This window comes from Jaculus jaculus, chromosome 1 (assembly GCF_020740685.1).
Source record: "Jaculus jaculus isolate mJacJac1 chromosome 1, mJacJac1.mat.Y.cur, whole genome shotgun sequence".
NCBI classification, from domain to species: Eukaryota; Metazoa; Chordata; class Mammalia; order Rodentia; family Dipodidae; genus Jaculus; species Jaculus jaculus.
Window position 1 is genome coordinate 146,823,254 of NC_059102.1, and position 21,998 is coordinate 146,845,251.

At 49.1% G+C, this 21,998-nt stretch overlaps 1 protein-coding gene across 1 annotated transcript in view; it reads left to right on the top strand.

The window, feature by feature from the left end:
* Cfap77 (cilia and flagella associated protein 77) overlaps positions 1-21,998 on the top strand; it is a 197,805-nt gene that overhangs the window by 98,373 nt on the left and 77,434 nt on the right. Inside the window, exons 2-3 of the mRNA XM_012947861.2 lie at positions 2,527-2,626; positions 4,360-4,585. Coding sequence (XP_012803315.1) covers positions 2,527-2,626; positions 4,360-4,585 — 326 coding nt within the window. The remainder of the gene's footprint in view (positions 1-2,526; positions 2,627-4,359; positions 4,586-21,998) is intronic.

Genomic DNA, 21,998 nt, shown 5'->3' on the forward strand with positions numbered 1-21,998 from the left:
ACAGAGAGGGGAGAGAGAGGGAGGGAGGGAGAGAGAGAGAGAGGAGAATGGGCACGTCAGGGCCTCCAGCCACTGCAAACGAACTCCAGACGCATGTGCCACCATGTGCATCTGGCTTATGTGGGACCTGGAGAATCGAACCAGGGTCCTTAGGCTTTGCAGACATGTGCCTTAACTGCTAAGCCGTCTCTCCAGCCCTCGGCTCCCTTTTATTTTATTTTTAAAATTTATTGTTTTACTTGAGTGTGTATGTATGTAGGCGTCTGTATGGACATGTATGTATGAGTATGCACATACCACTGCTCGGGTGTGGAGGTCAGAGTAGTTGTCTGTGTTCTACCTTCTTTGAGTCTCTTGCTGCTGCAGATGCATCTTGCCTGTGAGTTTTGGATTCTCCTGGCTCCACCTCCCATTGGCATAGGTTCACTAGAATCACAGATACATGCACCACTTTATGTCCATCTGTGTCCAGTGGGTGCTGGGGAATTGAATCCAGTCTGGCAGGTTTTACAAACAAGCCCTTTTCACCACTGAGCCATCACCCCAGCTGTTTGGACATCCTTTTAATAAAGAGCCCATTCAAATATTTTCCTTTTCCTGTAGGAAAGCCTTCCTTTTCTTATTGCTTAGTAGCTTCTCTTTATATATGGCTAATACAAATCTTTGTGTCATGGAAGGTGACTTACCTCACTTTGTGGCCATTCTGAGCTTTCGTTATCATATTCCCTGGTACACTTGGCTGTCATTAGGTTTGTCCTTTTTTGCAAGACAATAAATTTCATAAGAACAGGGATCGTGTCTGCATTATTCACTTTAGACCTCCAACACAGAGCTTGGGGGAGAAACACGCAGTAAATATTTGTAGAATGACGTTGTGAACAAACTTCCCACAGGAATGATACTTCATAGCCCAAATCAGTAGTTATCAACTCCCTCTCTTTCTCTCTCTCTCTCTCTCTTTCTCTCTGCCTCTGAAAGAGAGAGAGGACACACAGCCTTCCAGTGCTGTGTGTGGGGTGGCGGTGGCGGTGGTGGTAACCAATCATCAGGCAAGTGTTACTTAATTATGCTACTTTGCAATTTTCCAATGCCTTTGTTTGAGGCGGAATCCACAAAACACCCAACTCACCCATTGTTATACTAAAAAAGTATAAGGCTCAATGGTTCTTAGTGTAGCCTCAGAGTTATAAGGCTATAATCACAATCAGCTATAGAACATTCCAGCACTCTTCCCTACCCACAGGGAGCCATCCTCCAATCCCCCACCTCCACCCAGTTCTAGCCCTGGAAACCTTGCACCTTCTGTCTCTATGGGCTTCCTTTTTTTGGACATCTACACAGATGGACTCTTCTTTGTTTGCTTTGTTTTGTTTTTCGAGGTAGGGTCTCGCTCTAGCCCAGGCTGACCTGGAATTCATTATGTAGTCTCAGGCTGGCCTTGAACTCAAGGCGATCCTCCTACTTCAGCCTCCTGAGTACTGGGATGAAAGGCGTGCACCATCACGCCCAACCACAGATGGATTCTTACAGCATATGGTGGCTGCCCTTCACAGCATTGTCCCCAAGCTGATGGCACAAGCAAGCTATGGGAACCTGACATTTACTACATGGAGCTGAGCAAGGGCTAAAGACAGAGCTTAGGTTCAAACCCCAGCTCTGGCCCTCCTACTCTGTGACCTCACCATGACTTCACTCATTCCATCTGAAAGGTGAACGTGGTGATGGGTTTTCCCCAGGAAATTATAAGGACTAAATGGAAGCAGGCATGGGAGGCACCAGAGACAGGTGCTGCTATCACAGGTGAGGAAGGACTCTGAGATGCTCTGGGCAGGGTGGGGCCTCCGACCTCAGGGAGCTCAGGGAGGGCCTAGAAGAGAGGCATGGAGACATGGTGATAGGAGCTTGGACTAAATACATCTGCTCTCAACATCCTACCTGCCCCTTAGGAGGGTAGAGTTCACTGTCCAGGAGCCAAGGGGTGACGGTGGGTGTTGTCACTGTGTCCCTACCCTCAAGTGAAAATTCAAACAAGTGACTCCCTCCAACTCCATGACCATGGTTGGAGTGATCCTTGTAGGCACGAAGTGACAGGTGGAGAAGCTGCCCCTCCCCCAACTGGTCTCCAGCTGTCTTCTTTTTTTGAACATTTTATTTATTTAGAATGGGTGCACTAGGGCCTCTTGCCACTACAGACTAACTCCAGATGCTTGTGACACCTTGTGCATCTGGCCTCATGTGGGTACTGGGGAATTGAACTCAGGTCCTCAGGCTTTGTAGGCAAGCACCTTATCCGCTGAGCCACCTCTCCAGCCCTTTAGCTGTCTTTTGGAACCTGGTTCTTAGTTTTTCAGCTCCATCCCAGACACAGCACAGCTTGTGCTCCCCCACCCCCACCCCACCACTGTCCTTGCTGTCCCCACAGAAGACACCACCTGCAGCTTGCGGCTCGCCTCCTCTCAGGGAGAGCTGTGGCCTTCTGGCTGCTGGGCGAGGCAGGGCTTACCTCCTCCCTCCCTTTCTCAACAGGCCGAGCTCGGCAAGCCCCGGGAAAGAAGCTGCAGCCTGCCTGGCATTGACTTCAATTATGGACTCTACATCCGGGGTCTGGATGGAGGGGTCCCTGAAGGTAAGTATGCAGGGGCTGAGAGGTAGAGTGGAGGCTTACTCCTAAACTCTTGGCCAAGAAGAGGCTGCTTGGCAGGGGTTATGGGTGGGGAAGAAAGGCCCCAGACTAGGCAGCCCAGTGGTGAGACTCAGGACATAGACAAGAAGGGAGGACCAAACAGGGTATAGGAGTGAGGGGTCAGGGAATGGGCAAGGACATCCCCAGAAGGGACATCGTTTTTTTATTATTAACAACTTCCATGATTATTAACAATATCCCATGGTAATGCCCTCCCTACCCCCACTTTCCCCTTTGAAACTCCATTCTCCATCATATCCCCTCCCCCTCTCAATCAGTCTCTTTTATTTTGGATATCATTTAAAAAATGTTTTATTTTTTTATTTCACTTACTGTGTTTTTTAGTATATATATATATACATATACATACACACACACACACACACACACACACACACACACACACACACATATATATGGATATTGAGGCCAATTTCTGTCCAGACAGTTGTATGTAAGGAGTGGTACCCTTCTTTTGGCTCTTACATTCTTTTTGCCACCTCTTCCGCAATGGACCCTGAGCCTTGGAGGGTGTGCTAGAGATGTTTCAGTGCTGGATACTCCTCTGTCCTTTCTTCTCAGCACTATGTCGCCTTTTGGTCATCCCAATGGTCATTGCCATCTGAAAAAAAGAAGCTTCTAGTCTTGGAAAACCTCATCCAGGGCTGATGGCTCTCCTTAGCAGCACTCTTATGGTCCCAGCATCTCCAGTGGATCTCCACTGCAACCCATGTTCCATCTTCATGGCTCCATTGTGTCTCTGTGCAGGCAAACCTGCTTCACATTGCCCATGGCCATTTCCAAAACTCAAGACTGTACTGTAAATTCGATGACCCTGTCTTTCCTGCATTTCTCATACTCCCTAAAAGTATTTTATTTATTTATTTAAGAGAGAGAGAAAAAGGAAGTTGGGGGGGCAGATGGGCATGCCAGGGCCTCTAACCACTGCAAACAAATTCCAGAAGCAGGTGCCCTTTGTACATCTGGCTTACGTGGGTCCTGGGGAAATCCACCTGGGTCCTTTGGCTTTACAGGCAAGTGCCTTAACTGCTAAGGCATCTCTCCAGCCCTGTTCTTTTTTTTTATTTAGTGTGTTATTTGTGCGTGTATGTGTGTGCATGTGCATGTGCATGCCATGGTGGGTGTGTATGCTGGGGTCAGAAGGAAAGCTCAGGATATCAGTCCTCATATCCCACCTCACTTGAGATGGGGTCTCTCCTGTTGTTTTGACTCTGTGAACACCAGACTAGCTGGTCCTTGAGCTTGGGGATTCTCCTGAGCCCATCTCCTATCCCCTTAGGTGTGTTGGGATTACAGATGCGTGTACCGTTGCATTGGGCTTTATGGCGATTCTAGGGATCTGAACTACAGCCATGAAGCTTGTGTACAGGTGCTTTTAACCACTGAGACATCTTTCCAGCCCCAGTCCTCATTCCTTACTGCGTAGTAGGCACAGAATGGGCTCAGGGTCTATTTTTTATTGTCTCATTGGAGGTCAAGGGCAGGTGAGCCAGCTGTGTGCAGGTCTCCCACGCCCCTTCCAGGATCTCAGAGGCTCCTGGTCCCTCCTCTCAGAACAGCTCACCAGAGCCAGGCAGGGCTGTCCCCTAGCAGTCGGGGGTCCCAAGTCCTTCTTCTCCTTCTCCCTCTGACCAATATCATTTCCCTGCTCACAGCCATCGGGCACTGGAACGTGTTTAAGCAGCAGCCCACCTGTCCCCATGAGATGAAACGAAATTATATCGCTATGAACCGTGGGGCTGTCAAGGCCGGCCTGGTGACTGCCCGGGAGAACCTTCTCTACCGAGAACTCAACGATGTCCGCATCAGCGACCAGGATGACCGACGGCAGAAGGAGCCGCCCTCCGTCCCCCCAAACATAACTTTTGGGATTCGCTCACGGTAAGGTCCGGGCACCCAGCTCGGTCTCTCCCTCGGCTGACCGAGGAAACAAGGCAGGCTGGGGACAGGGAGCAGGAAAGAGAACATGCTCATGGGCTAGAGCCGTCTTGGGTGACGGTGGTGGGAGGGAGTGCAGAGGCTGCCTGCTGCTCCAGCCCAGCACCACCTGGGACTCTGAAGCCTGGGCTCAAACCTGGACCTGCCAGGTAAAGTGGCATGCGCCTGTAATCCCAGCACTTGGGACACGGAGTGTTGCAGTCAGGTTTGCATTGCTGGCAGAAAAATCACCTGGCCAAGAGCAGCTTGTGGGGAAAAGGGTTTATTTTGGCTTACAGACTTTAGGGGAAGCTCCATGATGGCAGGGGAAATGATGGCATGAGCAGAGGGTGGACATCACCCCCTGACCAACATCAGGTGGACAACAGGAACAGGAGAGTGTGCCAAACACTGGCAAGGGGACACTGGCTATAACACCCATAAGCCCACCCCCAACAATATACTCCCTCCAGGAGGCGTTAATTCCCAAATCTCCATCAGCTGGGAACCTAGCATTCAGAACACCTAAGTTTATGGGGGACACCTGGATCAAATTGCCACATGGAGGTAGGAGGTTCAAGGCCAACCTTGGCTTCATAGTGAGTTAGAGGCCTTAAGACCCCATTTCATATAAACAGTCAGCTAAACAAGCTGACAAAAACAACTCTGACCATTACTAGGTAGGGACCCATGACTCAGTTTATGCATCTGCAAAATGGGATCCTATTACTTTCTGCTTCTTCCTTTTGCTAAGAGGCTTCAGGATTCAACACATTGAGACAAGTAGGAAGTAAGCACACAGCAAACATGAGCTGCTACCACAGTTAAAATAATGCCAGTCAAGCTATTGACACATGACGTATGACTTTTTGTTTTGTTTTGTTTTGTTTTCGAGGTGGGTCTCACTGTGGTCCAGGCTGACCTGGAATTCACTATGTAGTCTCAGGGTGGCCTTGAACTCTCAGCGATCCTCCGACCTCTGCCTCCTGAGTGCTGGGATTAAAGGCGTGTGCCACCATGCCTAGCACGTATGAATTTTTTTTAAAATTAATTATTTATTTTTTTATTTGAGAGCGACAGACACAGAGAGAAAGACAGATAGAGGAAGAGAGAGAATGGGCGCGCCAGGGCTTCCAGCCTCTGCAAACGAACTCCAGACGCGTGCGCCCCCTTGTGCATCTGGCTAACGTGGGACCTGGGGAACTGAGCCTCGAACCGGGGTCCTTAGGCTTCACAGGCAAGCGCTTAACCGCTAAGCCATCTCTCCAGCCCATGTATGACTTTTTTAAAAATAACTTTTATTTTATTTATTTGAGAGAAAAGTGTGTGTATGTGTGTGTGTGAGAGAGAGAGAGAATAGGCACACCAGGTCATCCAGCCACTGCAAATGAACTCCAAATGTGTGAGCCCCCTTGTGCATCTGGCTAATATGGGTCCTGGGGAATTGAACCATGGTCCTTTGGCTTTGCAGGCAAATGCCTTAAAAACTAAGCCACCCCTTCAGCCCCCTTCCAGACGCCTTTTATGTGTCCCCACCATTGTCAGCACTCTGAGCTTTAGGACAAGAATATGGCCAGCCTGGGACTCTTATCAGTTCCCAGCCAGGGAGCATCCACATTTTTACCGAACAAGGCAGGGGAAGGGCACTAGAACATGACTCACCCAGCAATGGCTTCTTCAGCCTGAATTTGAAGGGCAGAAACTAACTGCTCCTTGCTTCCAGAACTCATCCCTCCAGAGGCACCACACGAGTGAGCTCCTAGTGCACAGATCAGATTTTCCTGTTCCCTGCAGAAGGACAGACAGTTCCCAGGTTAAGAACATCATTCCAGGACTGGGGAGATGGCTCAGCGGTTAAGGCACTTGCCTGCAAAGCCTAATGTCCCAAGTTCTATTCCCTAACACCCACACAAATCCAGATGTACAAACTGGCACATGCACCTGGAATTCATTTGCAATGGCTAGAGGCCCTGGCATGCCCAGACTCACTTTTTCTCACTCTCAAATAAATAAAAATTAAAAAATTTCAACTCAAACTACCTTGGTTTATTTTTTTCAAGGGGACATTATTGGCTCATGTGATTGAAAAGCCGGGGTGGGGGAACTTCTGGCACAGCTGGATCCAGGAAGTTGGGTGATGTCATTAGCATTTGGTTGGTTGCTCCATTCCTCAGGGGTGCTTCTGGTATAGGCTCCGTTCTAGTTTTTCCTCACCTGGCAAAATGACCAAAACCACTTATTCTCCTAGTGACCCCAGCAGGAAAGGTTGGGGGACTACAGAAGTCATAAGATGGCATGTTTTGGTCTAACAGGTCACATTCTTTCTCACCCAGAGCCAACCACTGAGACTGGGGAGTTGTGAAATGCACTGGTTTGCTAAGCCTGGGGCAAATGTCAGCCAGTTGCTAGGAATTGTGTCCTTGATGGGTCAGACTTGATCACATGGCCTTGGAGTCAGTATGAAATTGTCCAAGCGGCCACTTGAACCAGTGTGGAAAGATGTGGGGATGTGGGAAGGAAGAGCTCTGCAGGGGGGCGGGGCAGGCAGGGACCATGCAGTGTGTCTGTCACCTCTTCTCCATCCCATTATGGCCCATTTCTGCACATCTCACAGGACAAATAAAAGAGGCTGTGTCCACACGGCAGCTGCTGGCCTAGGCCGGTCCAGCTGTCTGCAACCACAGGTCCAGTATTTCAGCCCATGAATGGGGCTCATTCAAGGCCAGTGACGGTCCTCTAACCTCTCTTCCTATGTTCTCATACTTCTTTTTGCCACCTCGTGTGTGTGTGTGTGTGTGTGTGTGTGTGTGTGTGTGTTTGAAACAAGGTCTCCTGTAACCCAGGTTGGTCTATGTAGCTAAGGATAACCTTGACCTCCCAATCCTTCTGAGTACTTGGGTTACAGTTGTATACCACTGTGCCTGGCGAAATCTGTCCTTCAGCATCTGACTTAGGCATTTATCATGTCGCCAAGGTTTAGCCACAGGGTGGCATGCACCAGAATTTGGTTCCTTTTTAAGTCGAGCAATACTGCTGTGTCTAGGCCATATTTTGTTTTTCATGATCCATTGATGGACATCTCTGTTGGTTCCACCCCTGAGTTTCCATGAATTATGCAGCTCCAAACACGGACGTGAGCAGCTGTTTATGCTCCCAGTTCTTCTGGGGAAGCAACCAGGAATGGAGTTGCTGGGCTGTGTACTGACTCTAGCTGTAATTAATTTTTTTTAAATTTATTGATGGGATCGGGGGAGGATGGGCATGCTAGGGCCTCTAGCCATTGCAATGAACTCCAGACACATGCACCATCTTGTGTATCTGGCTTACATGGGTACTGGGGAATCAAACCTTAGGCTTCATAGGCAAGTGCCTTAACTGCTAAGCCATCTCTCTAGCCCTAGCTGTAGTTTTATTTTTTTTAGATAGACTGAGTGAGAGAGAGCGGGGGAGGGGAGAATTGGTGCACCAGGACCTCAGCCATTGCAATTGAACTCCAAATGCTTGTGCCACCTAGTGGACATGTACAACCTTGCACTTGTCTCACCTTTGTGTGTCTGGCTTACATGGGATCTGGAGAAAGGGCAAATAAGGGTCCTTAGGCTTTGCAGGCAAGTGCCTTAATCACTAAGCCATCTCTCCAGCCCTAGCTGTAGTTTTTTTTTTTTAATTTATTTATTTGAGAGCGACAGACACAGAGAGAGAGACAGATAGAGGGAGAGAGAGAATGGGCGCGCCAGGGCTTCCAGCCTCTGCAAACGAACTCCAGACGCGTGCGCCCCCTTGTGCATCTGGCTAACATGGGACCTGGGGAACCGAGCCTCGAACCAGGGTTCTTAGCTTCACAGGCAAGCGCTTAACAGCTAAGCCATCTCTCCAGCCCTAGTTTTTTTGTTTTAAGGTCCCGACATACTGTTTTCTAAGCATATGTGCTCTGCCTGTTCTTGCTGTCTTGCCAGTAAAATCCTTGGTTCTTTAAAGTCCCATTCACCCCCTTTTTGGTGGGTCACCCACTTCTCACCAGAAATGTATTTCTCTTCAGCCCTGGGATATGACCTTGGGAAGATATTTCTGGGCTGGGTTAGCTCAGCGTCTCACACTGCCCTCCCTCCACCTCAGGAACAGTCCAAGTGCCCCCCCGCCCCCAGGTAAGTCCCTAGAGAATCACTGGATCATCACTGCCCTACTCACCTTGTTCCTGCAGAGGGCGCTTGGGCAGGGCCAGGCTGAGCAGAGCCACACACACCCTGGGTACCAGCTTGCAAGGTTAGCTCCTCCTGGAGACCAAGTGCCCCAAAGACAGTGTGGTATCATGCAGTGGGGGGAGCCTAGACCAGGAGCAGCCAGAGGTGCCAGTCCTGTGTCTGTCCCAAGTATTCAGAGGAGAGGGAGCCTGAGCATTTGAACCGATGCTGGCTCAGTAAACAACCTGCTGTGTGATCTTCTGAGGCCCTCTTCACCTCTCTGGACTTCTACTTTCTCTCGTTTTCCAACCAAGTAATCACCATGTCCTGAGTTTTGACATCAATCCTGTCACAGGGGGTCACGTCAGTAATCAGGTATTCTTTTTTTAATTTATTCTCAATTTTTATTAACATCTTCCATGATTATAAAAAATATCCCATGGTAATGCCCTCCCTCCCCCCACTTTCCCCTTTGAAACTCCATTCTCCATCATATCCCCTCCTCATCTCAATCAGTCTCTCTTTTATTTTGATGTCATGGTCTTTTCCTCCTCTTATGATGGTCTTGTGTAGGTAGTGTCAAGCACTATGTGGTCATGGATATCCAGGCCATTTTATGTCTGGAGGGAGCACGTTGTAAGGAGTCCTGCCCTTCCTTGGCTCTTACATTCTTTCCGCCACCTCTTCCACATTAGACCCTGAGCCTTGGAAGGTGTGATCGAGATGTTACTCAGTACTCCAGTCACTTCTTTCCAGCACTATGGTACCTTCTGAGTCGTCCCAAGATCACTGCCATCTGAAAGAGAAGATTCTCTACCCAAAGTGAGAGTAGCATTAATATAAGGGTATGAATATTAAGAGAAGTGCTGACTGGGCAGTTTGATAAGCATAGTACATACATTTTTCCAGACATCAGCAGATGTTACACCCCTAGGGCTCATGACTACCCCTATTTTAAGTTTTCAGTATCAGGGATATATCCCCTCCCATGGAGCAGGCCTCCAGTCCAATTGGAGGGCATTTGATTTCCACCATAACAGACCTGCCACTATTGTTGGTTCATTTGGCCTGGCTGGCCAATTATAAGGCTTGCAGTGTCCACTGTTGAGTATCTTAACTGGTGGTATCTCTTTCTCCCATTGAACTGCATGTAGCGTGGCTTCTTCCAGCTTTCTGTCAGCTGGTCTGCATGGAGGAGGTTATCAGCTCGGTTCCAGCAGGATTTCTCAGTGGCCTTTCAGCCCAAGCATGTGGAGTCTTTAGCAATAGGGTCTTACCATCTATTCCTGGTGGGAAACCAACGGAGTAATCACGTATTCTGTGATCTTCAAGGAATGTTCTTCTCCCAGCGTGGCTGTAATCCTTCATGCTGTTTTCTTCTCAGTGTCACTAAAGCTGCACAGGAGGCTGGCAGGGGAGCTCCCCACCAGAGGCAGGAAAAGGTTAACCGACCTCCCTAAGTTCATACAACTTCTTTATGGTGGGGCTTGGCCTGAATTCTTAACCTGGTACACTTCTGTCATAGTCAGCTTCATGTTGCTGGATGAACATCCAAACTAGACATAGTTTACGGGAGAAAGGGGTTCATTTCAAACTTACAGATCCAGGGGGAAGTTCCATCTATGGTGGAAGAAGCTGGCTCCAGCACCACTGAAAAGAAGCAAAACACCAGCACCACTGAGAAGTGACAGAGGAGTGCTCAGCACTGAAACATCTCTGTCACACCTTCCAAGGCTCAGGGTCCACTGCAGAAGAGGTGGCAGAAAGAATGTAAGAGCCAAAGGAAGGGTAGGACTCCGTTACAACGTGCTCCTCCAGACACAAAATGGCCTGGATATCCATGACCTCACAGTGCCTGACACTACCTACACAAGTCCCTCATAAGAAGAGGAAAAGATCATGACATCAAAATAAAAGAGAGACTGATTGAGAGGGGGAGGGCATATGATGGAGAGTGGAGTTTCAAAGGGGAAAGTGGGGGGGAGGGAATTACTATGGGATATTGTTTACAATCATGGAAATTGACAATTTAAAAAATAAAAATAAAGTAAAATAAAAAACAAAACAAAAAAACAATAGAACCAGCACACCCCCCACCCCAAAAATCAGCAAGCACAAACTGGTAGCAAGCAGAATCCTGGCACAACTCAATTCTCTTTGCATACTTTTGTGCTGGAATTCAGGTCTGTGTCCAGTGACACCTCCTACAGCTAGGCAGCTGGAGACCCAAGTTACAGGCTTTAATAAAACACCTGGAGTCTATGGGGGGCACACATTCAAACTACCACAACTTCTATTTTGAAATATCAAATATTGGCCAGTGTGTTGGAGCACACCTTTAATCCCAGCACTTGGGAGGCCGAGGTAGGAAGATCACCAAGAGTTCAAGGCCACCGTGAGACTACATAGTGAATTCCAGGTCAGCTGGGCTAGAGCAAGACTCTATCTTGAACCCCCCCCCCAAAAAAAATCTTGAAATATTAAATATCAGATCATATAGGACATTAGTGATCACTTGTCTGGGAGTCCTTAGTAAAACAAGAGAAAGTGGAGACTTCAGAGAGGTGAAGAGAGTATCCCAAAGCCACTCAGCACATGGGTAGCAGAGCTGGGTCTACAGTCAAGTGGGCAGGCTTGTGGTCTGGGGTCCCTTCTGCTGTGGCTGCCCCCTTCTCATAGAGGTGCGGGGCAGACATTCACAGCTTGCAGTCCTGGAGCTTCATCTTTAGTCAGCTGGGCTCAGAAAGGACATGCATTATCATTAGCTTTCAATATAAAAGCTTAAATTGCTATAAAATGGAGTGGCCACCATTCCAGGGGAGGGACGTGATGGAGTGCCGGGTACATCTTCTGTGATGGTGAATGAGCTCTGCATATGCAAATTGAATGGATTTTAAAATGGTATTTAATGATAATTTTCGTAGCAGACATTAACATTAATTGCACAAAAATGAAAATGCTGCCTTAGGTTGCTGTTAGCGGCAAATCTGGGCCCATAAAGCTTTATCTTTATCAAGGGCAGCCCTTCCCACCGTGACAGGGCAGCTTGGCAAATTGCAGGCAGAGGGCTTTTACGGAACAGAAATATCCCCAAGCCGGCCTGAGTAACATCCATTTCGCTTTATTTCTTTGTAAATGGAGGTTAAATGGCTGCATGAGAAGCTTTTACTGAGATGCCCAACCTGCATGGCCAGCCCCTCACCCTCCCGGCATAAATGTGTGACCACAGTTAAAAAAACCCATCACCCCTCCCCCTAATGGGGCTATTACTTTAAAGTTATGGGGCCAAGGCCCATTCCCCAATGATCACCTTTTACAAGCCTGCAGTTGTATTTATTTCTTTACTGTAAAAGCATGTTGAAAACCAAATTCTATTACACTTGACTGCTGAGGAATTTGGGAGGTGGGGGTGGTAATTTGGTCCAATAAATAAATAAAGAAGGAAACAAACTATTGCCATTTAAGATGTGTTAAAAGTAAAGTCCTGCCTCTGACTAATACACGCTAGAACAGTCAGGGAGTTAGAGTTAGGGTGGGGTGCTAAGCCAAGGGACTGGGGCTGCCCTTGGGGAGTCCCAGTGCTGGCCGCAGCTCCCCACACAAAACTCTCTTGCCTTTACATATGTCCCAAGGGGAGCACCCGCTCTTCCTTACACACCTCTTAACTCAGACTCATGCAGCTTCCCTGTGCCAGGTGGGAGTCAAACTTGACTTTGGAATTAGTTACTGCCTTTCCAGTGAGCTCATTTGGTTCCTATTCCACCCCAGTGGTCTCTCAGCCAGGGAGTTGTGCTTAATCGTCTTATCTCTGAACCCCAGAGGAAGTAGATATCTGGAAAATGGGGGTCACTCTACCCATGGTCACAGCAGGGGGCCAGGGTCATGTCAGAAGAGGATTAGTTTAGCCCATGTAGTAATTAAAAAAAAAAAAAATTAGGGCTGGAGAGATTGCTTAGTGGTTAAGGCATTTACGCTAAAAGACCCAGGTTTGATTCCCCAGGACCCATGTAAGCCAGTTGTATAAGGTGGCACATGCATCTGGAGTACATTTGCAGTGGCTGGAGGCCCGGGCATGCCCATTCTTTCTGTCTGTCTGTCTCTCTCTCTCTCTGATTCTTTCAAATAAATAAATAAAACTTAAAAAATATTTGCATGTATGTGTGTGGGGGGGGCGGCAAGTGTAGCAGACAGCTTCAGGTTGCTGAGATGAACTTCCAAACCATAGTTATGGAGGAAGAGGTACTTATTGAACAAAGAGAGGAAATTCTATAATGGCAGAAGCAGCTGGCCTGCTTTCACAAGTCCAAGCCAAGAAAGAAAAGCCACAAGGCAAAACCCCAAAGCCATACCACAAACAAGCACACTTCAGGAACCCCAGGCAAAACTCGGGCCCTTGGCCTATCTTTAGACTGGAATTCCAAATCCACCACCCCACACCTTGGGGCTGGACCCTAGGACCAACCCAGCGATGCTTCTTCTAGCCAGGTGGCTGCAGATCTAAATTACAAACTTTAATACGGTCCTGAATATATTGGGAGCCATTCATTCAAGCTACCTCAGCATGCCAGGGCCTCTTGCCACCGCAAATGAACACCAGATGCTTGAGCCACCTTTGCATCTGCCTTACCTGGGTAGCTTAGGAATTGAACTGGGGCCGACAGGTTTTGCAAGCAAGCACTTTTAACCTCAGAGTCATCTTCCTAGCCCCCATGTAGTAATTTTTAAAAAGTTTGAAAAATGAAAAGTTTGATGTAGTTGTTGCATGAAGAAGAAAGACTTCATAAAGGCTGGATACATTATAAATATAATTATAAATAATTATATAATATAAATATATATAATATATTTTATATATTATATATATTTATTAATTATAAATTATTTATTTATTTATTTATTTATTTATTTATTTATTTATGAGAGAGAGAGAGGCAGATAGAGAATGGGTGCCCCAGGGCCTCTAGCCACTGCAAATGAACTCCAGATGCATGTGCCCCCTTGTGCTTATGTGGGTCCTGGGGACTCGAACTTGGGTCTTTTGGCTTTGCAGGCCAGTGCCTTAACTGCTAAGCCATCTCTCCAGCCCTTGTTTGCTTCGTTTTTTCCCATGTGTGTATGTATGCTTGTTTGCATGTAGTGGGCACCCATGCACATGTGGAAGCCAGAGGTTGGTATTGGGTGTCTTCCTCAGTGGTTCTCCACCTTATTTATTGAGAGAAGATCCCCTATGCTTGCCTCCTGAACACTGGGATTACAGGCAGGCCTCTACACTTGCCTGGCATTTGTGTAGGTGCTGAGCGTCTGAACTCAGGCCCTCATGCTTGCATAGCAATTGCTTTACTGACATCCCTCAGCCGAGCCCTTGTTTTGTCCTTCTGAGATAGGGTCTCATGTAGCCCAGGTTATCCTCAAAGTCAAGCCAAGGCTGGCCTTGAACTCCAGATCCTTCTGTCTCCATCTCTGGAGTGCTGAGATTACATGCCTGTGTGACTACTATATCTTGCCTGGACTGAAGGTCTTGATCTCTTAGCTCACCAAGGTTTTCTCCCTTCCTTCCCCTCCCTACCCCCAAAAAACAAACTTTAGGGATATTACTAACCGAGGCGGCTGCGAATTACTCTTAAATGTCAAGGGCATCTTACACATGTGAATGCTAATCCCTGCCTCTTGCCTCCTTGGCATAGGTCAGTCTGCACCCAGGGAGGAAGAGTAAGGGCCCTGTCCCGAGGGGAGCCAGTTCTGTGCTGGGTCTGGCCCTCGCTGCGAAGCCCACCCCTCTGGACTAAGACAACTGGAAAGAGCTAGGCACTATTTCTCCCTCCCGTCCACACGCGGATCTCAGCATTCCAGTCAGGGAAGAATTTTCAATCCCTGCTACCAGCTAAGGCCGTGACACAGATCTGAGTGTGCCGCAACCCAAGGCTCGCACACAGACGTGTCTGGAGGCCAGAGATGTAACTATTAGAGACACGCTTAATTATTGATGCATGTTAATAAGTGCTTGCAAGGGTTCCCATGCCCTCAGCACGTCTTAATTGTCACTGCTCCTAATTGGCCCAGCATTGTCGATTACTGAGTCAGGGATGGGAGGATGGGAAGCAGTGGGAGCTGGTGGATTCCCACACACAGGGCTCTCCCGTGGTCTAGGGCCAAAAGCTCCACAGTCAGGGGGCAAACAGCGCCCTACACGCCAGCGTCTGATATGGGCCGATGAACTCACTAAGGGCTTGCCAGTCACTGTTACCGTACCATGTCCGAAGAGGAACTTTTATGTCTCATCTTCCCAAAGAGGAGACTGAGGGTCAGAGAAGCAAAACAGCCCATCTGGAGCTGCTCTGCCATGGGGATTAGTGTGGCCTGAAGGCCCATGACAGCAAACACAGCACTACCATGCCTTCTTTACCAGACACAGGCATGGAGAGACAAAACTCAAGTTTTTCTGGGAGTAGAGAAGGGATATTATATCTGAATTTTTCTTAACTCCTCAGAACTCAGTCTGAACATAGGGGAAGAGGCTCTTGTTTGGGGTGTCCCATGTCATGCCTGAGAGATCAGCTTATCAGCAGGAAAGGTTTCTTTTTGGCTTGGGCTTTCAGAAGTTCTGGTCCATGAGTAGGTGGCCCTGTCACTTTGGGCCTGTGGTGAGGCAGCAAATCACAGTGGGGAGAGTGTGGCACAGTGATCTGCTCCCTTCATGGTGGTATGGAAGCAGAGAGAGAATGAGGGCAGATCACATTCCTAGGGTCTTTTTCTCTTGCCCACCTTTTTAGAGTCAGGGTCTCTCATTGGGCCGGAACTCAACAATTGGGCTATATTGGCTGGCCAGTTAGTCCCAGGGATCGTCCTGTTTCGACCTTCCCAGTGCTGGGACTATAGGTGCATGCCATCACACCTGGCATTTTATGTGGGCTTGCGGGGGAGGTGTCAAACTTAAGTCCTCACACTTATAGGGCAAAAGAACTTTATCAACTATGCAATCTCTCCAGCCCCCAGGAGTCTATTCAAGGGCACACCCCCATGTGACAGCAGTCATTCAACAGGCCCTACCTTCTAAAGTTTCCATCACGTCCACGCTCAGCCATGGACTATGGACCAATCCACAGCATGTCACTTCCTTTTCCTTCTCCATCCATGGGTCCCACTTCCAGACAGACTCAGACCCTTTGATGGGGATATCCAGAACCTTCTCCACACTGGCCATCCCAGAACTGCTCAGCCCAGCCCAGTATCTCCAGTGTGGCTCACAGGGCCTTTGCTGAGGAAGCCCTTGGGAAATGTCTGCTGAATGTATGACCTCACTGCCACACTGAGATCTGAATAGCAAGCCTGCAGCTACGCCCATTTTCCACAGCAGCCTTAGTCCATCACCGGTTAGTGTAGTCCAGACACCCCAACCCCGGAGCCGAGAGCGCTGGGCCCGGGGAGAAACGAGAAGCAAAAAGGGCAAGGGCTGCTGCCATCACTTCCGCGGGGCTGCTGCTTGCTCTGCTGTCAGGTGTGACACCAGCCCGAGGACGATGACAACCGTGAAGGATGGAGGGAATTTTACAGTCTGTTAACAAAGTGCTCGCCTGCCTGACAGGGTGTTTGAATCTCCCCACCAAGCTGATTTATTTTTCAAATTTATGACAGGCCTATCAATCACGCGGGGTTATTTTGTTTCTCCTGGAGCCAAGGCCAAAAATCCAAGGCAGGCAAGCAAATCTTCTCAGGGTGGTCCAGCGGCCGCTGAAGGGGCTGCGGTGAGACCTGCCGAGGAGCCCGTATGGCCACCAGGGGGAGCCGGCAGATCTGGGGAGAAGCCCGCCGGTGGCCACACCCGCTTCTGCACTCTGCACCGCAGCCCCTGTGGTTCTGTTTCAGGCCAGTTTTCTCCACTGATCTCCAGGCCCTGGAGGACAGGAACAACATCAGTTTCATTTGCCACTTGCTGGCTGGCATGTGTGAAGTCCAGGGTCTAAGTTGTTGACCGGCACAGATAGGCACAGGATTGAAATTTGGGCAAACATGCTCCAGGGTGTACTGAGTTCTCCTGGCTGGATGGGAGGAGAGGCAAAGAGGTGTCAGATGTCCTCAACTCTGAAGCCCGTATGAGGGCTGCAGAAAGGTTTTGCTGGGGGCTTCAGAGAACCACATGAGGACCACTGCATGGGGTGGGGGACATCCAGGTGACCCAACCCTTAGTGCAAAGTCACCCATTCCATATCTCATTAAACTCTCATAGGTCTTACAAGGGGAAACAACCCATTAAAGGGAAACTTGCCCAAGGCCACAGGGCAAGTAGGTGGCAGTGCCAGGGTTTGAGCCACATCCCATTCCACAGTGGCTGTCTGTATGCAGAGGCTTCTGGGAAGCGAAGCAAGGCCCTGTGGGAAGAAGTCACTTCTTGCCTGCTTTCCTATGGTGGTGCGGGCAGCCTGGTACAGAGGCAGCCGCAATGGCAGCAGTGTTCAGCAGCTGACCGTGACATGGCCCTGGTTGCTTGGTTTCCTTCCCCTGGAGCAAGGCCAGTAATCCTCAGGGACCCCTGAAGTAGACTCTGGTCCCTTCCATTGACTGTAGGAAACTGAGGCATGGAGAAGTTTCGTCCCTTCCCGAAAGATCACAGATGATGTGTGGAAGGGTGAGCCCTTAGGCAGGGTCCTGAGCAGCTGGAGGGCTTCTGAGGCTGGCACCCGGGCCGAAGTCCCGTCTTCAGGGCCACAAGCAGCCACAAGCCTGTGTCTCAGAGTACTTGGGTCCCCAGGCCAGGCTATGGCTGTCAGTAGGTTGTGCCTAGGGGCCCTGCCTCTCTGGGGTGCTTGCTCTTCTCCAAACTCCTGCTAGCTCCTTCCTTCTCCCCGGCTTTCAGCTTTGTTGCCACAGCTGAGATGGAGACATTTTTCATGCTCTGCCTTCCTCCCCTTTGGCTCTCTGGCAGCCCGGACAGAGATTTATCCCTGGCCTGCCGCCCACAGCATCGGGAACAGGGGACCCGTAATGGATCAGGATGTGGCTCCCTCAGGGCCTGTCCAGACCAAACCCCATCCATCAGGAGCTGCTGGGTGCCAAGGTCAGCGCTAACGAGGCTGGCTGCTCCCTCTCGGGGCTCCTCCAGTAGCATCCTGCATGCACCAGCTAGCTTTAGGTTTTCCGGAGCCGTGTTTCACCAAGAGCCCAGGGGCCAGCACGAAGTAGGCTGGGAGCAGCCGGCTGCTGGTCTCTTTCCGCCTCTGGCTCTCCACCCCATTGAGAGGTTGCTGGGGCAAGGTAATTTGGTTCCTCCAGTGACATGGTGGCCTCCTGTGACACAGGGCACAGAAGAACTGTGAGGCGTCCAGCACGCCTGGCACCCCGGGAGGAGCAGCATCACGATCCACAGGTCAGCAGCCCAGCCCGCCACACTGCAGGGCCAGCCAGCAAAAGAGGCACAGGGAGAACATGCGTTGCCGCCATAAGTGCTCGAGGCGGGCAGGCTTGGGCGTCAGAGGCTCTTGGAAGGTGGCCGGCCTGGCGAGCTGGAGACCCGGCGCCCAGCACTCATTCTGCTCAAGGATGCTCATATAACCTCCCCAGCTCCTATGATGTCAGCATGTGCACATCATATCGTGGGATCCTCAGTGTGACCCTGAGGCAATCAACTCTCTTGGCTCTGCTTTACAGATAGGGAAACTGAGGCTCACAAATGCATATGCATGAATGCATGGCTGGAAAGTGGTCGTGTTTGGGGAGGGGGGTCAACTCCATTCTCTCTTTTCGCATATGTGAATGTGTGGTGTGTGTGTGTGTGTGCGTGTGTGTTATGTTTGTAAGTGTGTGGGCACAAGTGATATGGAGGCCAGGGGACAACCTCGGGTGTCATCCTTGGGAACTTTGTCCAACTGTTTTTTTTTTGATAAAATATTTTATTATTTATTTATTTGATAGAGAAAGAGGGAGAGAGAGAGAGAGAGAGAGAGAGAGCATGGACGCACCAGACCCTCCAGCCACTGTAAATGAACTCCAGACACGTGCACCCCGTTGTGCATCTGGCTAACCTGGGTCCTGGGGAATTGAACTTGGGTCCTTTGGCTTTGCAGGCAGATGCCTTAACCATTAAGCCATCCCTCCAGCCCTGTCCAGCAGTTGCTTAAAAAAATATTTTGATTTATTTATTTGTAGAGAGACAGAGAGGAGTATGGGCACCAGGGCCTCTTGCCATGTAAACAAACTCCAAATGCATGGGCCAGTTTGTGCATCTGGCTTTATGTAGGCACTGGGGAGTAGAACCTAGGCTTAGCAGTTAAAGGCATTTACTTGCTTACAAAGCCTGCTGGCCCAGGTTTAATCCCCCAACACTCATGTAAAGCTAGATGCCCAAAGTGACTCATGCATCTGGAGTCCATTTGTAGTATTAAGAGGAACTGGTGTACCTGTAATCTCCTCCCTCTCTCCCTCTCCTTACAAAGAAAGAAAGGAAGAAAGGAAGGAAGGAAAGAAGGAAGAAATTTAAAAAACAAAAAAGAAGCCAAGCGTGGTGGCGCATGCCTTTAATCCCAGCACTTGGGAGGCAGAGGTAGGAGGATCACCATGAGCTCAAGGCCACCCTGAGACTACATAGTGAATTCCAGGTCAGCCTGGGCCAGAGTGAGACCCTACCTCGAAAAACAAAAAAACAAAAGAAAAGAAAAATCATTGTGGATTAGTTTCCTGGGGTTCTGTAAGAAATCACAGCAAGCTTAGTGGCTTGAAACAGTAGGAATTGATTCTCTTGTGTGGATGGAGTGCAGAAGTCCAATATCAACGTGCGGTCAGCTTAAACTCCTTCTGGAGGCTGTAAGAGAGGGATATCCCTCCTGCCTCTGCTAGTTCCCAATGGGGCCAGCTTCCTGCCACCTTCCAGTCTCTGCCTCAGTCTTCACATGACTTCAGTGATTTCACTCTATGCTTTCTCACTCGTTTTGAAATTTTTATTTTTATTTTTATTTTTGCCGGGCGTGGTGGCACACGCCTTTAATCCCAGCACTAGGGAGGCAGAGGTGGGAGGATCGCAGTTCGAGGCTACCCTGAGACTGCATAGTGAATTTCAGGTCAGCATGGACCAGAATGAGACCCTACCCACCTCGAAAAACTGAAAATTTTTTTTTATTAATTTGTGTGTGTTCCTGTGTGTGCGTATGCACACGTGTGTGCACATGAGCACCCAGCAAGCATGCGGAGGTCAGAGGACATTTCGGGTCAGTCCTCGCCTTTCCACCTCATTCAAGGCAGTTTCTTACAATGGATTCTTATTCGCTTTTTTTTTTTTTTTTCTTGCCGAGCTTCCAGGAAATTCCCTGGTCTCCCCCCATTGTCAGCGGGCTGGGACTATAGAAGCCCACCACAGCCTCTGGATTTTCATGTGGGATCTGGGTATTGAACTCGAGCCCTCCAGCTGGAGTGGTGATTTCTTTATCCGCTGAGACATCTTCCCAGTCCTGTACCTTCTCTTTAGTCTCTTAGATACGAATCACTGGATTTAGTGTCCCCCAAATATGATCTCACCTCAAGGTCCTTGATTACGCTGACAAGATCCCTTTCCAGAGAAGGCAAGGTCATCAAACACAAACCACGCCAGGAAGCAATGTGGTTCAGGTGGGACTGGTTTTGCCAAAGCTGTCTTTTGTGATGGCTGCCTGGCCCTGCCCCTAGTCTCATTCCTGTTGCCCTTATGTTTGCTTGCTTGCTTGTTATTTGAAAAGCAGGTGTGGTTTGAAATCAGTCAAAAGTTTTAATCAAACCCAGTATGATGGTGGGGGCCTGTAGAGGCACATTGATCAAGGGTTCAAGGTCAAACAGGTGACCCTGTCTCACTCCTCCCAGAGGTTTTTTTTTCTTTTGCCTGTATATATGTGGTGTGTGGTATGTGTAGTATATGTATGTGTATGCAGATGTGCATGCCACGCCGTGCGTGTGCACAGAAGCTACAGGAGAACGTGTCAGGTATCTTTCTCTATCCTTCATCTGCGTGCCTTTTTTAAAAAATATATATTTTGGGCTGGTAGACTGGCTTAGCAGTTTAGGCGTTTGCCTGCAAAGCCAAAGGAGCCAGGTTCGATTCCCCAGGACCCATGTTAGCCAGATGCACAAGGGGGCACTTGAGTCTGGAGTTTATTTGCAGTGTCTGGAGGCCCTGGCATGCCCATTCTCTCTCTCCCTCCCTCCCTCCCTCTTTCTCTGTCAAATAAATAAAAACGAAATATAAAAAAAATCTTTTAAAATGTATTTTACTTATTTATTTGAGAGAGAAAGAGACAGAGAGAGAGAGAGAAAGAAAGAATGAATGTGCCAGGGCCTCCAGCCAGTGCAAATGAACTCCAGCTGCATGCGCCCCCTTGTGCATCTGGCTTATGTGGGTCCTGGGGAATTGAGCTGGGATCCTTTGGCTTCACAGACAAATGCCTTAACCGCTAAGCCATCTCTCCAGCCCTGTGCCCTTTTTTTTGAGATGAAGTCTCTGACTGAACTCAGAGCTGCCGTTTTCCATCAGACTGGCTGACTAGTGGGCCTCAGTGACAGTCTGGTCTGTGCTCTCCACAGGACTGGGCTGACAGACGTGCATGGCCATACCCAGTTGTTTACAGGGGTTCTGGGGACTCAAACTCAGGGTGAATCAGCCCCTCTCAGGCTCTCCTGCTTGCACAGCAAGTGCTCTTTCTCACGGAGCCAGCTCTCCAGCCTTTCCTCCCGAATTTTGAATAGCCAAGAGATGAAAGGCACAAATGCTTGTCTGAGGAGCCAATGTTTTTACCAAACTTATTTATTTTGGGGGGGATTTTTCAAATAAATAGAAAAACTCAGCATGAATTCCTATGAGCCCACCTTTGGGTTCAACAAATGTCACTGTGTAGTGTTCACGTCCAGCCCTTTCATCATTCCGTTTTGGAGTTCTTGGTTTTGTTACTGCTTTTGCCTCTGCGGATGTGTGTTTGCACGGGTGTGGGTGCATGTGTGTGTACACACGTGTGTAGAGGCCAGAAGTTGACATTGAGTGTCTACCTCAATTGTCCTCCACCTTAATTTTTCAAAAATATTTTTGTTATTTGCAAGAAGGGAGGGAGGAAGGGAGAGAGCAAGTGCGACATGGGCATGCCAGGACCTCTTGCCACTGCACACCCATTCCAGATGCATGTGCCACTTTGCTTTCCATGGGTGCTGGGGAATTGACCCCAGACCGGCAAGCTTTGCAAATGTGTGCC